Source organism: Uranotaenia lowii, chromosome 3, assembly GCF_029784155.1.
Source record: "Uranotaenia lowii strain MFRU-FL chromosome 3, ASM2978415v1, whole genome shotgun sequence".
Lineage (NCBI taxonomy): Eukaryota > Metazoa > Arthropoda > Insecta > Diptera > Culicidae > Uranotaenia > Uranotaenia lowii.
Window position 1 is genome coordinate 161846789 of NC_073693.1, and position 19467 is coordinate 161866255.

Consider the following 19467-nt stretch of genomic DNA (forward strand, 5'->3'; position numbering starts at 1 on the left):
TTTGCGTTTTTTGTCTGTCTTTTATGTGCGCTTATTTCATACCAATAATGATCACACTCGTTGGTCGGTCCATCGGTCAGTCAATGGCCTGAATGGCGAACTTCACGAAATTATTTACATCCACAATTGGTGGTTGTTGTTTGGCGGATCGAAAACGGAAGGTCCTTGCCCATATCAACACGACAGATATAAATGCGCCTGTTTTCCGACAGCGCGGACTGCATTTATTTAAATTGCAAAACACCTTTCTCGGGCTCAATAAAAACAAAAACAGAGTTTATAGGGGATAATGGGGGTAGTTGATCCCCCTTTTTATTTCCATCGTATCTTTTTGAAAATGAACAACTCGCCGTGTTTTGTATTTTCTGACGCCGTCTAATTTTCAGTTTCTATGCTCTAAGCATTTTAAAGTGATGAAAAAAGATCTTCAAGTCACGTTTTGTTACATTTTAAAGCAAAGTTAAATAACTCAAAATAAAAGATTTTGAAAATTTGATGAAATAGCAGTATTGATGAGTTGTTCTATTTAAGATATTTTTCTAGAACATTTGATCTTTGTGAAACATTTCGGTTTCGAGATATGGAGAAGTAATCAGGTATCCCAAGGGATCAGGTATCCTTATTCTCCCCTACTATACCACCTACATCTTTTAATTAACTGCCATCGAAATTGTCGAGTTGAGGATTTACTTGAGAGCATTTTTGTGGATTGAGGTTCCTTATTTGGTTCACCCAAGAATACACGAAAGCATTGACAAAATTGTTACAGTAACGCCGCGTAACACGTTTTTGTGTAACATATAACTTAAGGTTTCCAGATTGCCCGGTTTTATCCGGGATTTCCCGGATATTTAAAACATATTTTGGGAACAGTCCGGAGCTGCCAGGTTGCCTAGATTTCTTTGAAAAAAAGCTCGGATTGTAAACAACTTTATTGGAATCTACATGAAATTTTTTTTGAAAGATCTAATACTCCTTCACATAATAAATTAGATTTTTTCCATACAAGATAAGAGCATTCACATAGAAGGTGCCCTGATGTTTTCTTCCCAGCCTGACGAAAACGACTAAAGTCAGATGGACTTCTTTCCATTAGTTTAAGATTATATTGAAATTTACAGTGTCCTGTGACCAAACCTGTTTAAAGTTTTAAATCTTTTTTTGGATTATGTTAAGATTTTTTCCGATTTAAAAATATTTTGAACAATCATTCACATGGATTGTCGTGCTCATTCTTTGTATTTTTTCATTTTTTTCTTCAAAAATACTGTTTTTCTATATTTCTCATTTCCATTTTTAAAAAGCAATGAGACTCGCTGACTTTTGGAATACTCAATACTCAATACTATACGAGCTTAGAGAAAAATGAGAGTCAGTTAGCTTTTTTCTACTATTTTTGCCATTATATTTTTATTTTGTTTATGTTTGACAAGTTTTGCTACCGGGAAAACAAGAAGTGTTTCGCATGCGCTTTTAACAGTTTTAAGAACTACACAAAAATCTCGGCAAAAAGTATACAGTAGAACCTTTTAAAAGCGAATATGCGGCGGCTTCCACTATTTACCTTATGCTCAAATCCCCAACAACTACTCGCAAGCAAGGTAGTGGCAGACCAGTGAAAATTGTGGAAGCAAAAGGACTTTGTTCTCTTACTTGTGCCTTCAACAATAAGGATTCACTGAGGCCAAGCAAATTGTTCTCACCAGTACATAGGCAAGACATTGAAAAAATTGGAGTTAAGTGCCGAAAGAAGACATGAGCCAAAGGATATACTGAGGATCAAATGACGACTCTTAATTCTCAATGCCGCTGGATGAAAAAAAAATATTGTTATGTTTTGAACGACGAAAATTACTTCCCTCGTTTGAAGAAGCACATCCTCGGAAATGATCTATACCAGGGGTGAGCAATCTTTTGAAGCAACGGGCCGATTGTATCCCATTTACCCGAAAACCATTGCCCAGAATGAATTTTTCCCAGAATGACAAATACCCGAAATCAAACCCCAGAATGAACCATTTCCCAGAAAAAAAAATCCCCAGAATGCACCATTTACCAGATTTTTTTTCCCAGAATGGACCATTTCCCAGAATTTTTTTCCCCAGAATGGAACATTTCCCAGAATGGCACAAATTCCAGATTTTTTCCTCTTCTATTTTTATTTATTTTTTCTAATGAATTCTTGATAATTTCATATGATTCGAAATTCATTTTTTCAAAATGATTTTTTTTATATGAAACTACATCTTTGAAATTTTCCAACTAAACTTATTTTAGAACCAATATTGTGCTTTGTTTATGGTACTTTAATTGATTCAATGCTTACCATGGTCCTTTAAAAAACCGTTTTGGTATCCGACTCCTCACGCTGAGCGTTCGAACTTGAAATTTTCTGGGAAATGGTTCTTCTGGCGAAAAAATTTCTGGTAAATGGTTCATTCTGGTGAAAAAAATTCTGGGAAATGGTACATTCTGGCGAAGATTTTTCTGGGGAATGGTTCGTCTGGGGAATGGTTCTTTCTGGCGATTGAAATTCTGGGGATTTTTCATTCTGGGCAATGGTTTTCGGGTAAATGGAGTGCAACCCAACGGGCCACTTTTTATTTGAAATTCTTTCGGCGGGCCGCACTGAAATAAAATTTGGGTAATAATAGTTTTCAGAGCTTTATTTAAAAGCACACATGGAAAAGGATAATTTAAACGAATTCATGAACTCGCATAACTTTTTTTTAAATTAAGGGTGAACAAACCAGCCGAAATTAAATACGTTCATCACTCAATCTTGCTCATTTTCAATAATTTAATTGTTTTTATTGATTTTAAATTATAATTGAATGTTATTTTTTACAAAAAATCTTTTGCTGATTTTGATTTGAACCATTTTCTGAGATAATCCCTATTTTGTTCGAACCGATGCAGTGGTATTTTTTTCATCACTTCCATTTTAAAGTTTCATGTAGCTTAACTATGGCATTTTTTTCTGTGCCCATTTTCGAAAAGTTTTTTCACAATTTATTTAAATTTTGTCGAGAAGCCAAAATTTTTTTTTCTATAAACGGTGTTTTTTTTTATTTTAAGTTCCATATGGAATAATTGCATTGAGATGTTGAGCGAGGTTTCAAAATCATGAAAAATTAATAATTTCACAGATTTTTAACCATATTTGTCGAAGTAATAGTTTACATTTTTAATTCTGGAAAATTTTCAGAGATTTCATGAATTTTTTCATTTTAATTTAGTTTCCTCTTTGATAAGCTTTCTATGATTGTATTATGAATATCTCATGACTTTAGTAATGTGGATTGCTAATTTTGAAGTAAAATCTCTCAATTTCATTATTAAACCTCGGACTCTACTGGCCGAGCAATCTAACGGGTTTTACCTGCCGGTGGGAAGGACCAAATATTAAACCTCGGACTCTACTGGCCGAGCAATCTAACGGGTTTTACCTGCCGGTGGGAAGGACCAAATATTAAACCTCGGACTCTACTGGCCGAGCAATCTAACGGGTTTTACCTGCCGGTGGGAAGGACCAAATATTAAACCTCGGACTCTACTGGCCGAGCAATCTAACGGGTTTTACCTGCCGGTGGGAAGGACCAAATATTAAACCTCGGACTCTACTGGCCGAGCAATCTAACGGGTTTTACCTGCCGGTGGGAAGGACCAAATATTAAACCTCGGACTCTACTGGCCGAGCAATCTAACGGGTTTTACCTGCCGGTGGGAAGGACCAAATATTAAACCTCGGACTCTACTGGCCGAGCAATCTAACGGGTTTTACCTGCCGGTGGGAAGGACCAAATATTAAACCTCGGACTCTACTGGCCGAGCAATCTAACGGGTTTTACCTGCCGGTGGGAAGGACCAAATATTAAACCTCGGACTCTACTGGCCGAGCAATCTAACGGGTCCGGAGGTTTCCGCTGGGGTAAGTTTAAATTTCGGACCGTGATTGGAAAAGCACTATTTTACAAAAGAACTCCTTGATTTATTCGAACGAGCAAAAACCACGTGTGAATTTTCTTCTATCTGACGTACAAGAGTGAAAAAATTTATTCAAAAATGTCAATGCCTGCTATGATCCCATCTCGTTGTCGGCAACATCCTCCGGGGCACCAGACGCTCTGGGTTGTAATACGATTATTTTTGTAACTGGTCTTACGTATGATGAAAACGCAGTTCGTACTGATACTGTTCGGACATTACCGTCGGTTCCTCTCATTACCTTATCGATGATACCTTTAGGCCAGCACCCGCGGTGCATGTTTTCGTCGACAATCATTACAAGATCACCTACAGCGTATTCGTGCCGATTACGGTTGTCTTGCCACTTGTGACGTTTCAGCAACTCAGGTCGGTACGAAGACACCCACTTGCGCCAGAACCTGTCAGCGTATATTTGAGCATGTTTGTACGCAGCTCGACAATTTAGGTCCCGTTCGTCGAAATCATGATCGTATTGCATATGATTGTTTCTACCAAGTAATATCATATTAGGTGTGATCGGTTCAGGATCTTGCGGATCTTCAGGAACATGTGTCAACGGCCTATTGTTAACAACGTTCATAACTTCACAAAGAGCTGTACGCAACACCAGGTCCGAGGGATGCCTATCCTTCAACATGGATCGAAGCGCTGTTTTTACAGATCGGACAAGTCGCTCCCAACATCCACCAAAATGCGGCGCTCCGGGTGGGATGAACGCCCATTGTACTCCTCTCACACTCAGCGTATCCGCAATCTGTTGCAGATCCAACTCCTGCAGCAGCTTTTTCGTCTCACGGTCCGCTCCTACAAAGTTCGTTCCATTATCGGTTAGGATTTTTTGAGGAATTCCTCGAATCGACATGAAACATCTTATAGCTATCAAACAACTACTTGTATCCAACGAAGGTACCACTTCCAGATGTAAAGCTCGACTCGAGAGGCAGGTGAAAAGTGCGACCCAGCGCTTTTCTGTACGTCGCCCAACTTTCACAGTCAGTGGCCCAAAATAGTCGATGCCTGTATACGTAAACGGGAAAACGAAAGGTGTTGTCCGCTCAGGAGGAAGGTTACCCATTTGTGGTATTTTAGGGTTCGCCCGAATCTCGCAGCATCTCAAACATGTACGGGCGAATTTTTTAACTTGAGATCTAACTTTGAGAATTCTGTGTCGTTGATTCAAGTTGTTAATAATCGTCTCAGTGCCTTGGTGCCCGTTCGAAATATGATACATCTTTATTAACAGGTTCGTAAAATGATGATTTTCCGGAAGAATAACAGGATTATTCACTTCGAAAGGCTGGCTGCTATCTTGAACTCGACCTCGCATTCTGATAATGCCCTCATGGAGAAAAGGTGAGTATGCGAATAAACGGCTAGTTCGTTTGACGAAATCCTGCTTTTTGAGAAGAACCAGCTCTTCACCGAACGCTTCAGCTTGAACTTTCTGATACAACATCATTCTTGCTTGGTTGATATCATTCACGTCGATTGAAAATCTTTCAGGTTTTTCTGACTTGGGTAGCGCTAAAATTTTAAGCATTTTCAAGTAATATGCTGTACTTCTCGTTAGGCGATTAAAATCTGAGAAGCGTGTTATATCAGGAAGATCAAAACATCTTTGGGTGGATATTTGTAAACAAATTAGCAAATTATCCTCTACTTCTATATCAGCATTGAAATTAATTGCTTCTTCGTTAGTCAGTGTTAAGGTTTCTTGTTTTGGCCAGTGTTCCTGATCAAAACGCAAGAATTCCGGACCGTTCAGCCAAATATTCATATTGCAGAACATCGAATTCTTGGTGCCAAAATCAGCAACGTTCAAGTTTGATGGAATCCATTTCCATAAATCGGAATTGTGCCCGTTCTCTTTTATCTTAGTGACTCGGGATCCTACGTATGCAGTTAACTTCTGTGTCGAGTTCAACCATCCTAAACAAATTCTAGAATCTGTCCAAAAATGAACTGATGTTATTTCTATTTTTAGCTCATCCTGAATAGTCTTCACCATCTGACTACCGGTTACACAGCTTTGAAGTTCAAGACGGGGAACAGTTTGAGCCTTCAGAGGAGCTACTTTTGATTTGGCGATGATTAAAGCTACGTGAGAAACGTTCCGGATTCTATGTACCATATATACAACACAAGCAAAAGCTTTGTCACTTGCATCACAAAATGCATGCAGCTCAACTGCACCAACAGATGACAGTCGTGGAAAATAATGTCTTGGAATTCTCACCTCGCCTATCTGACCTATTTGCTCTAGCCATCCATTCCAATTTGTCATAAGACCATCTGGAATATCATCGTCCCAATCGATTTGCAGGCGCCATAAATCTTGGAAAAGGATCTTCAGATGAATGGTTATCGGACCAAGGACACCTAGAGGATCGAAAATACTCATCATGAACTTGAGCAGCTGTCGTTTAGTGATGACTTTTGAGGTTGGCAAGTTCGAGAACTTTAACGGGAACATAAATTCATCACTTCGGAGGTCCCACTTCAGACCGAGCACTCGACACTCTTTCTCATCAGCTTTCAAAGAGGAATCAATGGACTTCATAACAGCTTTGGAGTTGGAAACGAATTTCACGAGTTTAAAACCACCTTGTCGATGTGCCTCGATAACGTTGTTTATCAATTGGATGGCCTCACCTTCAGTATCGCGACAATCAAAATAGTCGTCCACATAATGCTGACACAAAGCCGCCTCACGCACTCCTGGTAGTGCTTCATCAAGTCTATTTGCATTAAAATTTTTAATGTACTGCGCTATACAAGGCGAAGATACAGCACCGAAAATCATCGCTTGCATGACGTACACATCAGGGGCCTTCTTGCGTTCCATTCCTCGCCAAAAGAACCTTTGCGAGTTCTGATCCTCAGGTCGAAAGCGCACCTGATGAAACATTTCCTGAATATCAGCCATAAACGCAATCTTGTTTCTTCTGCCACGCATCAGGACCGCAATAAGTGGAGGAACCAAATCAGGGCCTTTAAGAAGCAAGTCATTTAAAGAGAAACCGTTTGACTTTGCTTTTGCATCCATGACTAATCGAAACTTTTTAGCACTGCAAACGCTAAAGTGTGGCAAATACCAGGTGTTAGGTGTTTCGAGCAATTCAGGACCGGTCAGTTTACGCGCGTAGCCTTTTTGCAGATAGTCTTCGATTTTGTTGCAATATTGATCTGCAAATTCGGGATCTGCATCCATCTTTTTTTCCATCACTTTCAAACGACGCAACGCCTGTGGTTTGCTGTCAGGAAACGTGAAGTGATTGAACTTGTACAGCTGACCTACCTCATAACGATCGCCGATGCACTTGATGGTACGGTTCATAATATCTACTGCTCTCGTATCTTCTTCAGCCATTTTAGGGGACTGAGTTGTCATCCCAAAATTATCAACAGCGTACATAGTTTTTATTAAATCAGTCAACTCCATGTCTTCAATCGAACATAGTAAAACATGAGGAATCTCAATGCATTCTGCAACAGGTTGAATTTCTCCATGGACAGTCCAACCCAAATGACATCGAGTGAGCTGTAATCCTCGAATCAAATACTGGATGGTTTTCAGAGGAACAATTAAACCAGCATTATTCGAACCGATCAGCATACGAGGTGTAGCATTTTCGATTACCTTCAGCTTTTCTTCGTCTAACAGAGGATACAAATGACGAATCTGAGCTAAGTCGAAATTCATTTGCGAAAGTTTCATGTTCTTGATCGTCCTAACGTTATTCATCTTGTGCCAGACTGCCTGATCAGAAGGTCCAGATATTTGCAGAGAAATGATCATCGATGTGTCGTCCGTATGCGTGATTCCGTTGGTCCAACGGTACGAAATTGGAGAAACTGTACCCTGCAAATCCATTTCCTTCGCAATCGATGAATCTAACATGGTCAGTGATGATCCTTCGTCGAAAAGTGCAAAAACTTCTTCAGTTTTAGTTTTACTACGGATGCGCACCTTTCCTACTCGAAGTATTGTGTTACAACCCACAATCGTATTGCATGTTCCACCTACAGTTAGGACAGGTTGCTTCGAATCGTTACCAGGATGAACGAGCTGATGATGGTTGTTCTTGCATATCGAGCAGGTTTTGTTCGATTTACAATTCCGTCGCGAATGATCCACTTCAAGGCATAGATAGCACGCTTTACATCCTCTTACTGTCGATCTACGCTGCTCAATAGACATTTTCAAAAACTTCTCACATTGCTTCAAACCAGGGTGTTCTTCAGATGAGCATAGAGGACATTGAGATCGGCTATCAGTTGCAGTGTTGCTGACCTGGAACACAGGTGGTCTTACTCTTTGGACGGGTGCCTGACGACGACTAAGGAAGGTAGGATTGACACTGGCTAGTTGGTTGTCCAACTCATCCTCCAACCAACCGGAAAAAATGTCGAAAGTTATCATCTTATTTTCTCTCGTCAAACTGGCCTTGTGACGAATCCACATCTGCTTGCTAAATGTTGGCAGCTTGTCTGCTAGATGAGCAATTAATTCGGGATTCATCAAATACATTTCAGCGTTAACATTTTTCAGAGCCACAGCAGTACCAGTAACAGCGTTGAAAAACGTCCTAAATGATTCAATATTTCCCTCTCTAACTGTTTCCAGGTTTCTAAGCATGTCCAGCCTATTCGACACAATCCATTCTGTACGTCCAAAATTCGTTTTCAACAGTTTCATAATCTGGTTCACATTTTCAGCGGAGGTAAGGAGAGCCTCAACGCACTGTCTGGCCTTGCCGTGAAGCGCTTTATTCAGCCTTCTCAGGTTGTCTTGACTAGATAAGGCAAATTCAACAGTAGAAATATTGAATTCGTTCTCGAAAATGGGCCATTCCATCAAGTTTCCGTTGAACTGAGGCAAATCTCTCACAGCACGATACTGCAACGCTTTCAGTGCTTGCGTAACAACTTCGGTTTGTCCAGAGCCGCGGTCAACGGGGGGATCAAAACGAGGTGGTGGGTTAGGTTGTTCATGACCGTCAGGAATGTCTTCAACCCAACTCCGGACACGACGATCAGGGCTACTATGAATGGAACTTCTCGAAACAGATTTCAGTTCGTTAATCTGAATCTCCCTTTCAATGCGCCTACGTTGAAACTCAGACTTTTTCTTTTCTAGTTGCATCTCTAAATCTTTCTGTATCTTTAGCTCCTCTAGTTTTTGTTGAGCTCTAATCTGATCTACTCTTAGAGATGCTTCTAACTCTTCCTTTTCTAATTGGTTTTCCAATTCTAGTGCTCTAATCTGACTAACAGTTTCACTAACGACTGACTTTCTGCTACTTATCGATCGTCTACTCCTACAGCTCATATTTCCGGTTTTGCTTCTAGCATTATCACCCGACTCGGAGTGCACTCTTGCATGTGCTGCGCCCACTTCAGACGGCCCAGGAATGGCAGCATCATGTGATAACGCAGGAACTTCCTTCACCGGAGTACGATACATTGTACTTGCTTGTGGAAGTTTGTAAACGAAATCGTCGAACTTCTTCGGGACTTTACCTGCCGTTGATCTTTCTGTTCGGCGCAGGTTATGTTCCATATAAACTGGTGTTGAGTTTCGAAGGACCAAATATTAAACCTCGGACTCTACTGGCCGAGCAATCTAACGGGTTTTACCTGCCGGTGGGAAGGACCAAATATTAAACCTCGGACTCTACTGGCCGAGCAATCTAACGGGTTTTACCTGCCGGTGGGAAGGACCAAATATTAAACCTCGGACTCTACTGGCCGAGCAATCTAACGGGTTTTACCTGCCGGTGGGAAGGACCAAATATTAAACCTCGGACTCTACTGGCCGAGCAATCTAACGGGTTTTACCTGCCGGTGGGAAGGACCAAATATTAAACCTCGGACTCTACTGGCCGAGCAATCTAACGGGTTTTACCTGCCGGTGGGAAGGACCAAATATTAAACCTCGGACTCTACTGGCCGAGCAATCTAACGGGTTTTACCTGCCGGTGGGAAGGACCAAATATTAAACCTCGGACTCTACTGGCCGAGCAATCTAACGGGTCCGGAGGTTTCCGCTGGGGTAAGTTTAAATTTCGGACCGTGATTGGAAAAGCACTATTTTACAAAAGAACTCCTTGATTTATTCGAACGAGCAAAAACCACGTGTGAATTTTCTTCTATCTGACGTACAAGAGTGAAAAAATTTATTCAAAAATGTCAATGCCTGCTATGATCCCATCTCGTTGTCGGCAACATTCATCAATTTTTAGCATGATTTTCCTATGAAATTTCAGAAAATAACATTATACATAACACAAGACAACAAAATTACCATTTTTCCAAGGTGCAAGGAATCTCAGAGCTGATTTTGACGCTGTATCCTAATATTCAATTAGTTTTTTTTTATGGAAGCTCAAGTTTTCGAGATAACTTTAAAAAATAGGTCAAATAATAGTTATTCAATTTGCCTACTTTTTTGACAACAATGTAAATACACATACTTATGACTCAACGATCAACTTTCCCAAAGACAGTGGGTTATTTTGAATTCTGAGAGAAAAGTTATGGAAGTTTTTTTGTTATTTTTATCCAAACCTACAAAAAACGGCAATTTCGACAAAATTTAAGAGGGAAATTAAACTAAATTAGATTTTTGATATTTTTAAACCCGAAGATCAAATCATTTCGCAATCTTCAACAAAGCTGTTAAATGAGTTAAATTGTTTTATCCATGTTGTGATATTAAAAAGATGTAATACTGTTTTATATCGGAAACTGATAACATTATCATCATCATTATATTCTCGTCAAGTCTTATAATCAGGTAAGGTTACAGTAGTGATTGATATGTCGGATAATCCATCCGTTATATTGGCAACACTTCTCTTATGATTTCCTAACTGGTCAGCTGGCATCTATTCCAGTGAACATTACAAATTCACTCTTCGTCGATTCTTAAGCCTAGTCCACACAAGGCAACTTGGACTGCGATCTCGGTTGCTGAGACTAGTTTATGTTTACATTTGAATCTCGTCTCCAAGACGTAAACATAAACAAGTCTCAGCAACCGAAATTGCAGTCCAAGTTGCCTACCCAAATAACACAGATCAAGCTAACTAGCATTTGGTTGTTTTATTATGGTTTTTTTTTTTGTGCAGCTCGTTTTATGACGGTTTAATTATGGTCATGCAAAATGATTATATTCTTGAATCGACTATCTGTTTTCAGATGGTTTTGAAAACGCTCATAAATCTTTCATAAAACATACTGTTTTAGTTATTTAGAAAGAGTTAGGAATGCTATGTTTAAACTATAATAAAATACAAACTTAGAAGTATGCTCCAAGCTTTCTTTTGCATGTAGCACTCAGTGCCTGATTATTGAACTACCATAAAACTTAGTGATAGTTCTCGATCAAGATGTCAAAACAGGACACGCTCAGATTAGATAGCACATATTTGAATTGGAATTCCCATTTTTACACATTTTTGATAAGTTCTGTGTGTTGATTTTGGGTTAAAATAAAAAAAAATATAAAAATCGATGAAAACTTCGAATGAGCGGAAGTGGAATGAATAACTCTACAATATGAATATTGAGTGAAAGGGTTCTAATAGGAGTAAAAAAAATTGTTGCTTGACGCTATCATTAATACAAGATGGCTGCTTCCGCTTTTATATTCTGTAAATACTGTAAATTACTGAAAATATCATGAAACCTTCTCAATATTGTTTTCAGGTGAAAGTAATAAACGAGGAGAAATTGAATTTCGTTGTTCGTCGCTATTTTAAATTCCAAGATGGCGGCTACCACTCAACTTGAAAATACTGTTAATGACTGAAAATCGCCTCAAACCCTTACAATATGGGTATTAGTTGAAAGAGATGAACCAGTAAAATTCGAATTTCGTTATTTGACGCCATCCAAGTTCAAGATGACGGTTTCCGCTGAACTTTAAAAAACTGTAAATGACTTAAAATTGTATGAAACCCCAAAAATACAAGTAGTAGTCGATTTTCTCTTTTCGCTTTACTCTGAAATGCTGTAAGTGACTGAAAATCGCATAAAACAACTACAATACAGACTCCGATTGTTTTTGGCAACATTAGATTTTGGCAACATCCGATTTTGGCACATGTGCCTATATCGAAAAAATAACAGAAACAACATTACCTTATAGTTTTCGCTAGAATAGGACCAATACAATTTAGACATAATACATGATGGACATAATATAATGACATAAATAGCAAATATGGCAACATTACCTTATAGTTTTCGCTAGAATAGGACCAATACAATTTAGACATAAAGCATGATGGACATAATAAAATGACATAAATAGCAAATATGGCAAAAACGCACAAACTATCAACAAAACATGAAAAGTGCTAAATGCATCAAAAACATGATAAAAAATGTAGTACCAAGTAAAACCAAAGTTTGGAAAAAATCGTTCGATTTCGACAACAGTTCCAAGCGGTTTTTAGTGATTAATAGCATTCAAAAGTTTAGTGAAAGCCGCCATCTTGGATTTCGAGGTGCACCTGATAGCGAAATTTGACTTCTTCTAGGTTAGTCCTTTAGCCAATACCCATAATGTGGGGGTTTCATTCGATTTTTAGTTTTTTACAGCATTGTTCAGCGAAAGTCGCCATCTTTGATTTCAAGATGGCGTCTGATAGAGAAATTCCACTTAAACTGATTAAGCCATTTTACCCAATGATATATTGTGAGAATATCAAGCGACTTTCAGTTATTTCAATCATTTTAATGTTCAGTGGAAGCCGCAATCTTGGATTTCAAGATGACGCCTGAAAGCGAAATTTATATTCAATTGATATATTGATCCTATTCAACTTATACCCATATTGTGGGAGCTTTATGCGATTTTCATTGATTAACAGCATTTTAAAGTTCAGTGGAAGCCGCCATCTTGGATTTCAAGTTGACGTCCGATAGCGAAATTCGACTTCTTCTAGTTTAGCCCTTTCACCCAATACCCCCGTATAGTGGTGGTTTAATGCGACTTTTTGTCATTTACAGCATTAAAAGTTGAGCGGATGCAGCCATCTTGGATTTCAAGATGGCATCTGATAGCGAAATTCGATTTCTACTCGTTTAGCCCTTTCACCCCATACCAATATTGTTGGAGTTTCATGCGATTTTAAGTCATTTACAACATTTTAAAATTCAGCGGAAGCTGACATCTTGGATTTCAAGATAGCGTCAGACAACGAAATTTGACTTCAACTCATGATTTATTCCACGGGTCATTCACAACCAATCCCTTTTCATTCGAAATGTCTGTCCTTATTTACTGTACTAATGATTAACAACTCAGAAATGAGGAACTCATCCTAAGCGTCTAATTGGTTGGCTTGCGAGAGAAACGTCCAATCGTAGCTTTTTTTGGGGTCATCATTAAACCATAATAAAACAAAAGCCATTTTTTTGACCATAAACAGGCTATTAAGCATTGAATTGACTAACGCCATGTTGGTTACAAAATCGAAGGGCACAAAATGACACCATGTTGATGGATTCACAATGCAAGCATTTGAAAATATTTTTTTCTGGCCTATTTTCCATCAATTCCACCATGACTGACCATCAGATTTGACGAGGCGCATTTATTTTATACTATTTTATACTATTTCATACACCGTTTACCTAAAATCTTGACTGGCAGTAGAAAAGATGCTCATAATATGGTTAAAGCATTGGTGTTTTGGCTATTATTTTACCAGATTATATCTCAATAATGCAATTATCATTCATCAACCATTATGGTTGCTGGAAAAATTTAAAAAAAAACTCCGAGAACTCACAGAATCGAAAAAAACGAAAATTGCTAACATGTTTAATAATAGCTTTTAAGAAGCTTCAGTGACCAACATTGATGACCAACATTGATGACCAACATTGATGACCAACAATGACAAGTAATAATGACGTTTCTAGCATAGGGCCAAATAGCCTGATTTTGGCTTTATTAGAGTCCAAGTAATGTTATAGAACGCGCTGCTGACCATAACAAAGCTAAAATTGTTTCTTGGGTCCTGTTCCGACATCAAACGGAATCTTCGGTGAACAGCCGATTGTGGACCATTATCAGCTGTTTACTTTTTTTTTTTCAACAATGGAAAATCTTCCCTTTAATTCCAATAAATTAAATCTTCTACAAGTACACTTGACTTCTTTTCACAAGTTGAAAGAGAAATCCCAAAATTGTAGTTTCCACCCGTTATTACTTCCTCAATTTTCTACGGTGCCCGCCCATTTGTTGATCAAATTTCAAATTAAGATGCTAAGGATTTAAAATCGCGCTTAGGTATTTTAGGTAGTTAGGACTCAAAAAGCTGAGTAGAACGCATTTAAAAAAAAAAGTCGAGCGTCACCATGTATTCTAAGTTATAATTAAGGATACCAACCAATTTTTTTTTATTTTGAAAAAAAAAGCCGGAATTTGAATTTGATAATTTTGCAATTTGATCGTAATTTTCAGAATTATTTTATCAACCACACGAGTTTCGCAGCTTAGCACAAATAGCTAAATGCGCAATCACCAGCAGCAATGATCACTCTCCTGTGCTGCGTTCCTCTCGCCTCGATCTGTCAGATCGCAGAATAAAACGTAATTACTGACCATTAATTATGACGACGCTGAGCTGCGGAGATTTGCAGCCTAACTAACAGCTGCCGGATTGTGTGATGTTTGAGTTTGTTTATGATTCAAGCATTCAAGTACCAACCGAGAGAGCCAAAGTTATTGGACGTGGACGTGTGATTTGAGCCTCGACTAAACGTTCCATCAAATTGCACATACAGCTGTCCCCAGCGCCATCCTCTATCGTTCACCAATTAACCCTTCCCTTCTTACTTATAGTTAACCCCCTTCGATTTCCTCCCACAAAATGGCCATTCATCCGCCGATTTGTGGCGTAACAACCTGTGTTGAGAACCATTCAGCGTCAGCCTGCCAGCGGGTTGTTATAAAATAATGATTAGATGAGGTCATGTCATGCTGTTTTCAACAAACCTCCCCGAAACTGTCAATTCGATCGAGGGCTTCGCTCATAACCGATTGGTTGAGGCACACGCTCGACACCATCTGGATGCTGGATTCGATTTGATGCTTCAAGATGTTCCAGATACGAAATGGAAATGCATATTTTCGAATACGCAAATTCCTTATATGCGCAGAAGAGTACAGGTGCCATCGCGATATGAAGGCCATAATGAGCACGAAAGTGAAATGCTTGATGATTTACGAGATTGTGCTGAGTCCGATGCCCTTAAATATAGTCACTTAGCGCCGGACACGATTTTTTCTGCTACCCTGTTAAGCAGTCGTTGATGTCAGATTAGATGTTTCGATAGCTCTGTAACCGTTTTTAAGATGCGATAAATTGACCTAATCGAAACAAATGTGAGCTGAACTCACGATCGTGGACTATAATCTCGATTGGTTTTTTTTACTTCCAGTGCTTAACAACAAATGTCAGGGCCACGTTTTATAGTATTTAGAACAAAATTTTACTGACAGTATGGAATAAATATATTAAATTAGATATACCTCATACTTTAAGGCTTGAAGTACCGGAAATGCTGCTTGAAAATCAATCATTATCCTGCTTAATAAATAATTGAAATACTCAACGCTTATAAACCATTCCCGAATTTTTAAGTTTGTTGAAAATTTACATCATTACAAACAAAAGTGTTTGCAATAAATTCTGCTACGTTAATGAAGCAGAGGTGATTGTATATAATCATTTGAAGTTAAAATTTTGTGTTCCAATCTCCAACTAGTTGTTTTTAAGCTATTGCAATTCAAACTCAGATGTATGCATCATTTTGACACAGAAAACAATAAATTGATAATCAATGTCATATATGTTTGTAATGGAAACTGATTCAGGCATAATTTTCAACACTTTTTCAGCGAGTCCATAAATCAAAGTTTTGTTATTCTTCAGCAAAAACAGAAGTTACATTCGGTATTGCATTTGAATGCCGTTCGATCCACTTCCATCCACTTAAGCGTTGCACCTGTCTAGAGGTTCATGTTATTATAAAATTATAAGGTCCTAATTTATCGTTTCCTCTCGTCAACACATTTTAGCGGTACTCGTACGCTCTATTCAGAGATTAAACTTTGCAAATGAAGCTTACCTAAGTGATGGCGCGCTAGTCTGAAGCCTTCCCCCCCCCCCCCCCCCAAACTTCGCTCATTAATCCTTTCCTCCAACCACCTAACCTGGAACCTAGAAAACTTGACAGGCATGAATGCTTAACATATTGCTGGTGTCTAATGCCGTTGTTGTTGTTCGTACCAGTCTTGTTGATGTTGGTATTTTAAGTCGATCGAAAACAGGCTGAAACAAAATACACGACAAGTAGACACACTCTAAAAGTTTTGCCTGCCAGTCGCTCAATCTGGTGAGTTGGTGCAGTTTCGTGCAGCCTCAGTCATTGACTGAGCGATCGAACAAGCAATCGCAATTTAGCGATGCGATGTACCTACCAGGTAGTAGATAGGTAGGTAGGTATGTGTTCTGTCGCAATTTTAATTTCATGAACGGTGAGCTGGAGAGACGCAAAATACGGGGGAGCGCTATTCGCTTACATGTGTCCAAAAGGTGCTCCACTGCCTAATAACAATAATAATAAAAATATTCTGATCATTTGAATGCACGAAAGTTTCTCGGTTTCGATTGCTCAGGCTGAGGTTTTATGAGCTGGAACCTAATCCGACCAAATGGTATGCATTTAAGCCTTCAGATTTAAAGTGGTTAATAGGACCCAGGGGGTGTCGAAAATGCCCACCCCTGAATTGAAGTTTAAAAAAATAACAGATGATTTAATACCGAGGACTAACTTCCACAAAAAAATTTGAGTTAGATATAAACATTGGTTAACATTGGGGCTTATTCAGCGAGTCACGTGTCGAGAATCGCGAAATTTCAATTCGTCACACACAGGGGATTTTCGATAAAAAAAGGTACCGTAAATTTGGGGAACTTTGATCACTTTTTTCATTTATTTTTGAATATTTTGGAAGGGGTTGCTTTTTCGTAAAACCTAAAAGTTTTAAAACACTGACTGAAGTGAGGAGTATTGAACATGATTATTACTTGCAGTTTATTAGTGGTAATTATTAAATGTTTGTTACAAAACCAGACTTCGAGTTTCGGGGTAACTTTATTCACTATGGTTTTTACGTCTATCAACATCTTCAAATTTATTGATTTGATGACATTTAGCAAAGAAGGCTCAAAACATCGATAACAGTACTTTTTGTTTGGACTCAATTGAATTTTTCAATGTTTTCTTTCAAAAATCAATATACTCAAAAGACGGACAATGTTGCTGCATACATTCAGGGGTAAAAATTATAAACATTTTTCAATATTTTTTGGCCTCATAAACAAATGAAATTTTACCTTCATGCAATTCCCGAAGTCCTCACACTTTTCCCATGTTCTTGTTTTCTTCAAACTTAACCATTTGATAGGGTTTTTAGCCATGTTTTCTACACGGGCTTTTTTATGGAAAATGATCGTTTTTTTTCAACATCCAAAAATTATCATAAAATGACCATAAAAATCACACTAAAACTAAACCTAAACCAAGAAAAAAGTTGAAATTTCACATTAAACAACCCATTTGCTCCTTAATGCTTAAATTTGATCAGAAGAGATGTTTGTTTGTGAGCCTTCAAAAATCCAGATTTTTAAGATTTGGAAATTACATTTTAAGTTACATTGAAAATCTCCTAATGAAAACCAAATTTAGCTTATTTGTAACTCAATTTTAAGGCTTTCAAACGTAGTAAACAGTTTTCAGATATTTTAACTTTATACTTAGTTAATGATGATTATCTGCGAAATTTCATGTTGATCAAAGTTACCCCGCTGATCAAAGTTCCCCCAGTTTACGGTACCAAAAATGATCAGTCTCTCTTCATACCTTCTATCCATACCTTTTTTCCAAGGGGTACTTGACCCCCCTTGTAACTTTATTTTGTCTCGTTAAGATCTTTCGGACCGTATATTGCTCATCCGATATACAAATTGCACATTATTCTTCATACAGCTATTGATGAAAACATAGAGAAAATCGTTTGGAATGAGGCTTTAAGGTTGATTTGATCTGAAAACGGTTTAGTCCATTCGATTCCTCGATTTTCTTACAGAAGAAATGACGGTTTACAAGAATGTATCACGCGTAGGGTGCTCGATAACGGAATAGGTACAATTTTTTATCTAAAATGCCTGGTGTGCGTCGTACTGAATCCTGAAAACTATTCATGAAAGAAACAAAAGTTCAGATGAGCTCGAGAAACGATAAGTAACTTGTCTGAGGAATCATTTCTAGCCTGTTAAGGTAAGTGATTAACAGAATAATCAAAAGGATACTTAAGAGTTCAAAATTTTGCGATTCGAACCTTGCAAACTTGATCCTTAAACAATACAACACGAAAATATGGAACACTTAGCAAATATTTTGTTTTTAAAATCAATTCCATATTTAAAATCCATTGATGTTATTTTCAATATTTTTTTTTTGTCTTGATTATAGAACCGTTTTATGAGCTGAATCTGGAACTGATTACAAATATTCAAAATTTTGAAGGTTAATTCTGAACTCAATTTTGATTAGAGATTCATTTTGATTTCTGAAATGAATACCAAAAAACGATTTCTGAATCTAAATTCAAGATCACAGTTTCAAATAGGTTCCAAAAGGTTAAATTTATTTCAGAGCCCAGCTCTGCTAATTGAGAAATAAGTAATTCTCGATTAGGGAATATAAGAAGTGGAAAGTGACAATTGACTAACGCTAATTAATATAGTTGTATTCTTGTGACCTCACAGACGAAACTGAATAAAGATTACTCTATTCCACCACTGAAACCTGCGTTTTCAACAGGTTATGGGCTAAGACTCGTCTGGATTGGAAGAAAAGTTACCCAACAAACATTTTTGCTGATTAAAAACGCCAATTCTCTGATCGTTTGCTGTTTTAAGGTTCTGATTGCTGTTTCAGCTTTCTGGCTGAAGAAAGAAATAGAGAAAAGTAGGGGATAATTGGTTTAAGAATAATTAGTTCAGTATTTGTCCAACCATTTCTGACACCATTACAATTTGACAGACGTCAGCTGTACAAAGGTAACTTCGAAAACGCCTTTCAGTTATGTTAAACTTTCTGTTGTTCAGTCATTGATCAATCAATGAATAATAGCGAATGGATCGAAAAAAGGGGTTTTTTAATGGTCTAATTATTCGTAATTTCTAATTTTGCTTGATAAAATGGCCTAGCCGGAAAATTTACTTTTTATTCTCTTTGCATTTCAATTTCAATTTCCAATTGACCTTGGTTGGGAGATATTTCGGTCGCTAAAGATGACAATTTTCTGATCCTTCGCAGAATGCATGATTGGTTCTGCCTTCTGCGGCATGAGACCAACAAGTCGTAGGTTCAAAGCTTGAGACA

At 38.0% G+C, this 19467-nt stretch overlaps 2 protein-coding genes across 4 annotated transcripts in view; both read right to left on the reverse strand.

Annotated features, from left to right (window-relative positions):
- LOC129758316 (protein grainyhead) overlaps positions 1-19467 on the reverse strand; it is a 581995-nt gene that overhangs the window by 453679 nt on the left and 108849 nt on the right. The window lies entirely within an intron of this gene.
- Positions 4079-9457, reverse strand: LOC129752795 (uncharacterized). Its single transcript, XM_055748571.1, has 2 exons — positions 6241-9457; positions 4079-5007 (listed from the first exon to the last, which is right to left on the reverse strand). Exons 1-2 carry the CDS (start codon positions 9455-9457, stop codon positions 4079-4081), a joined length of 4146 nt encoding a protein of 1381 aa, XP_055604546.1.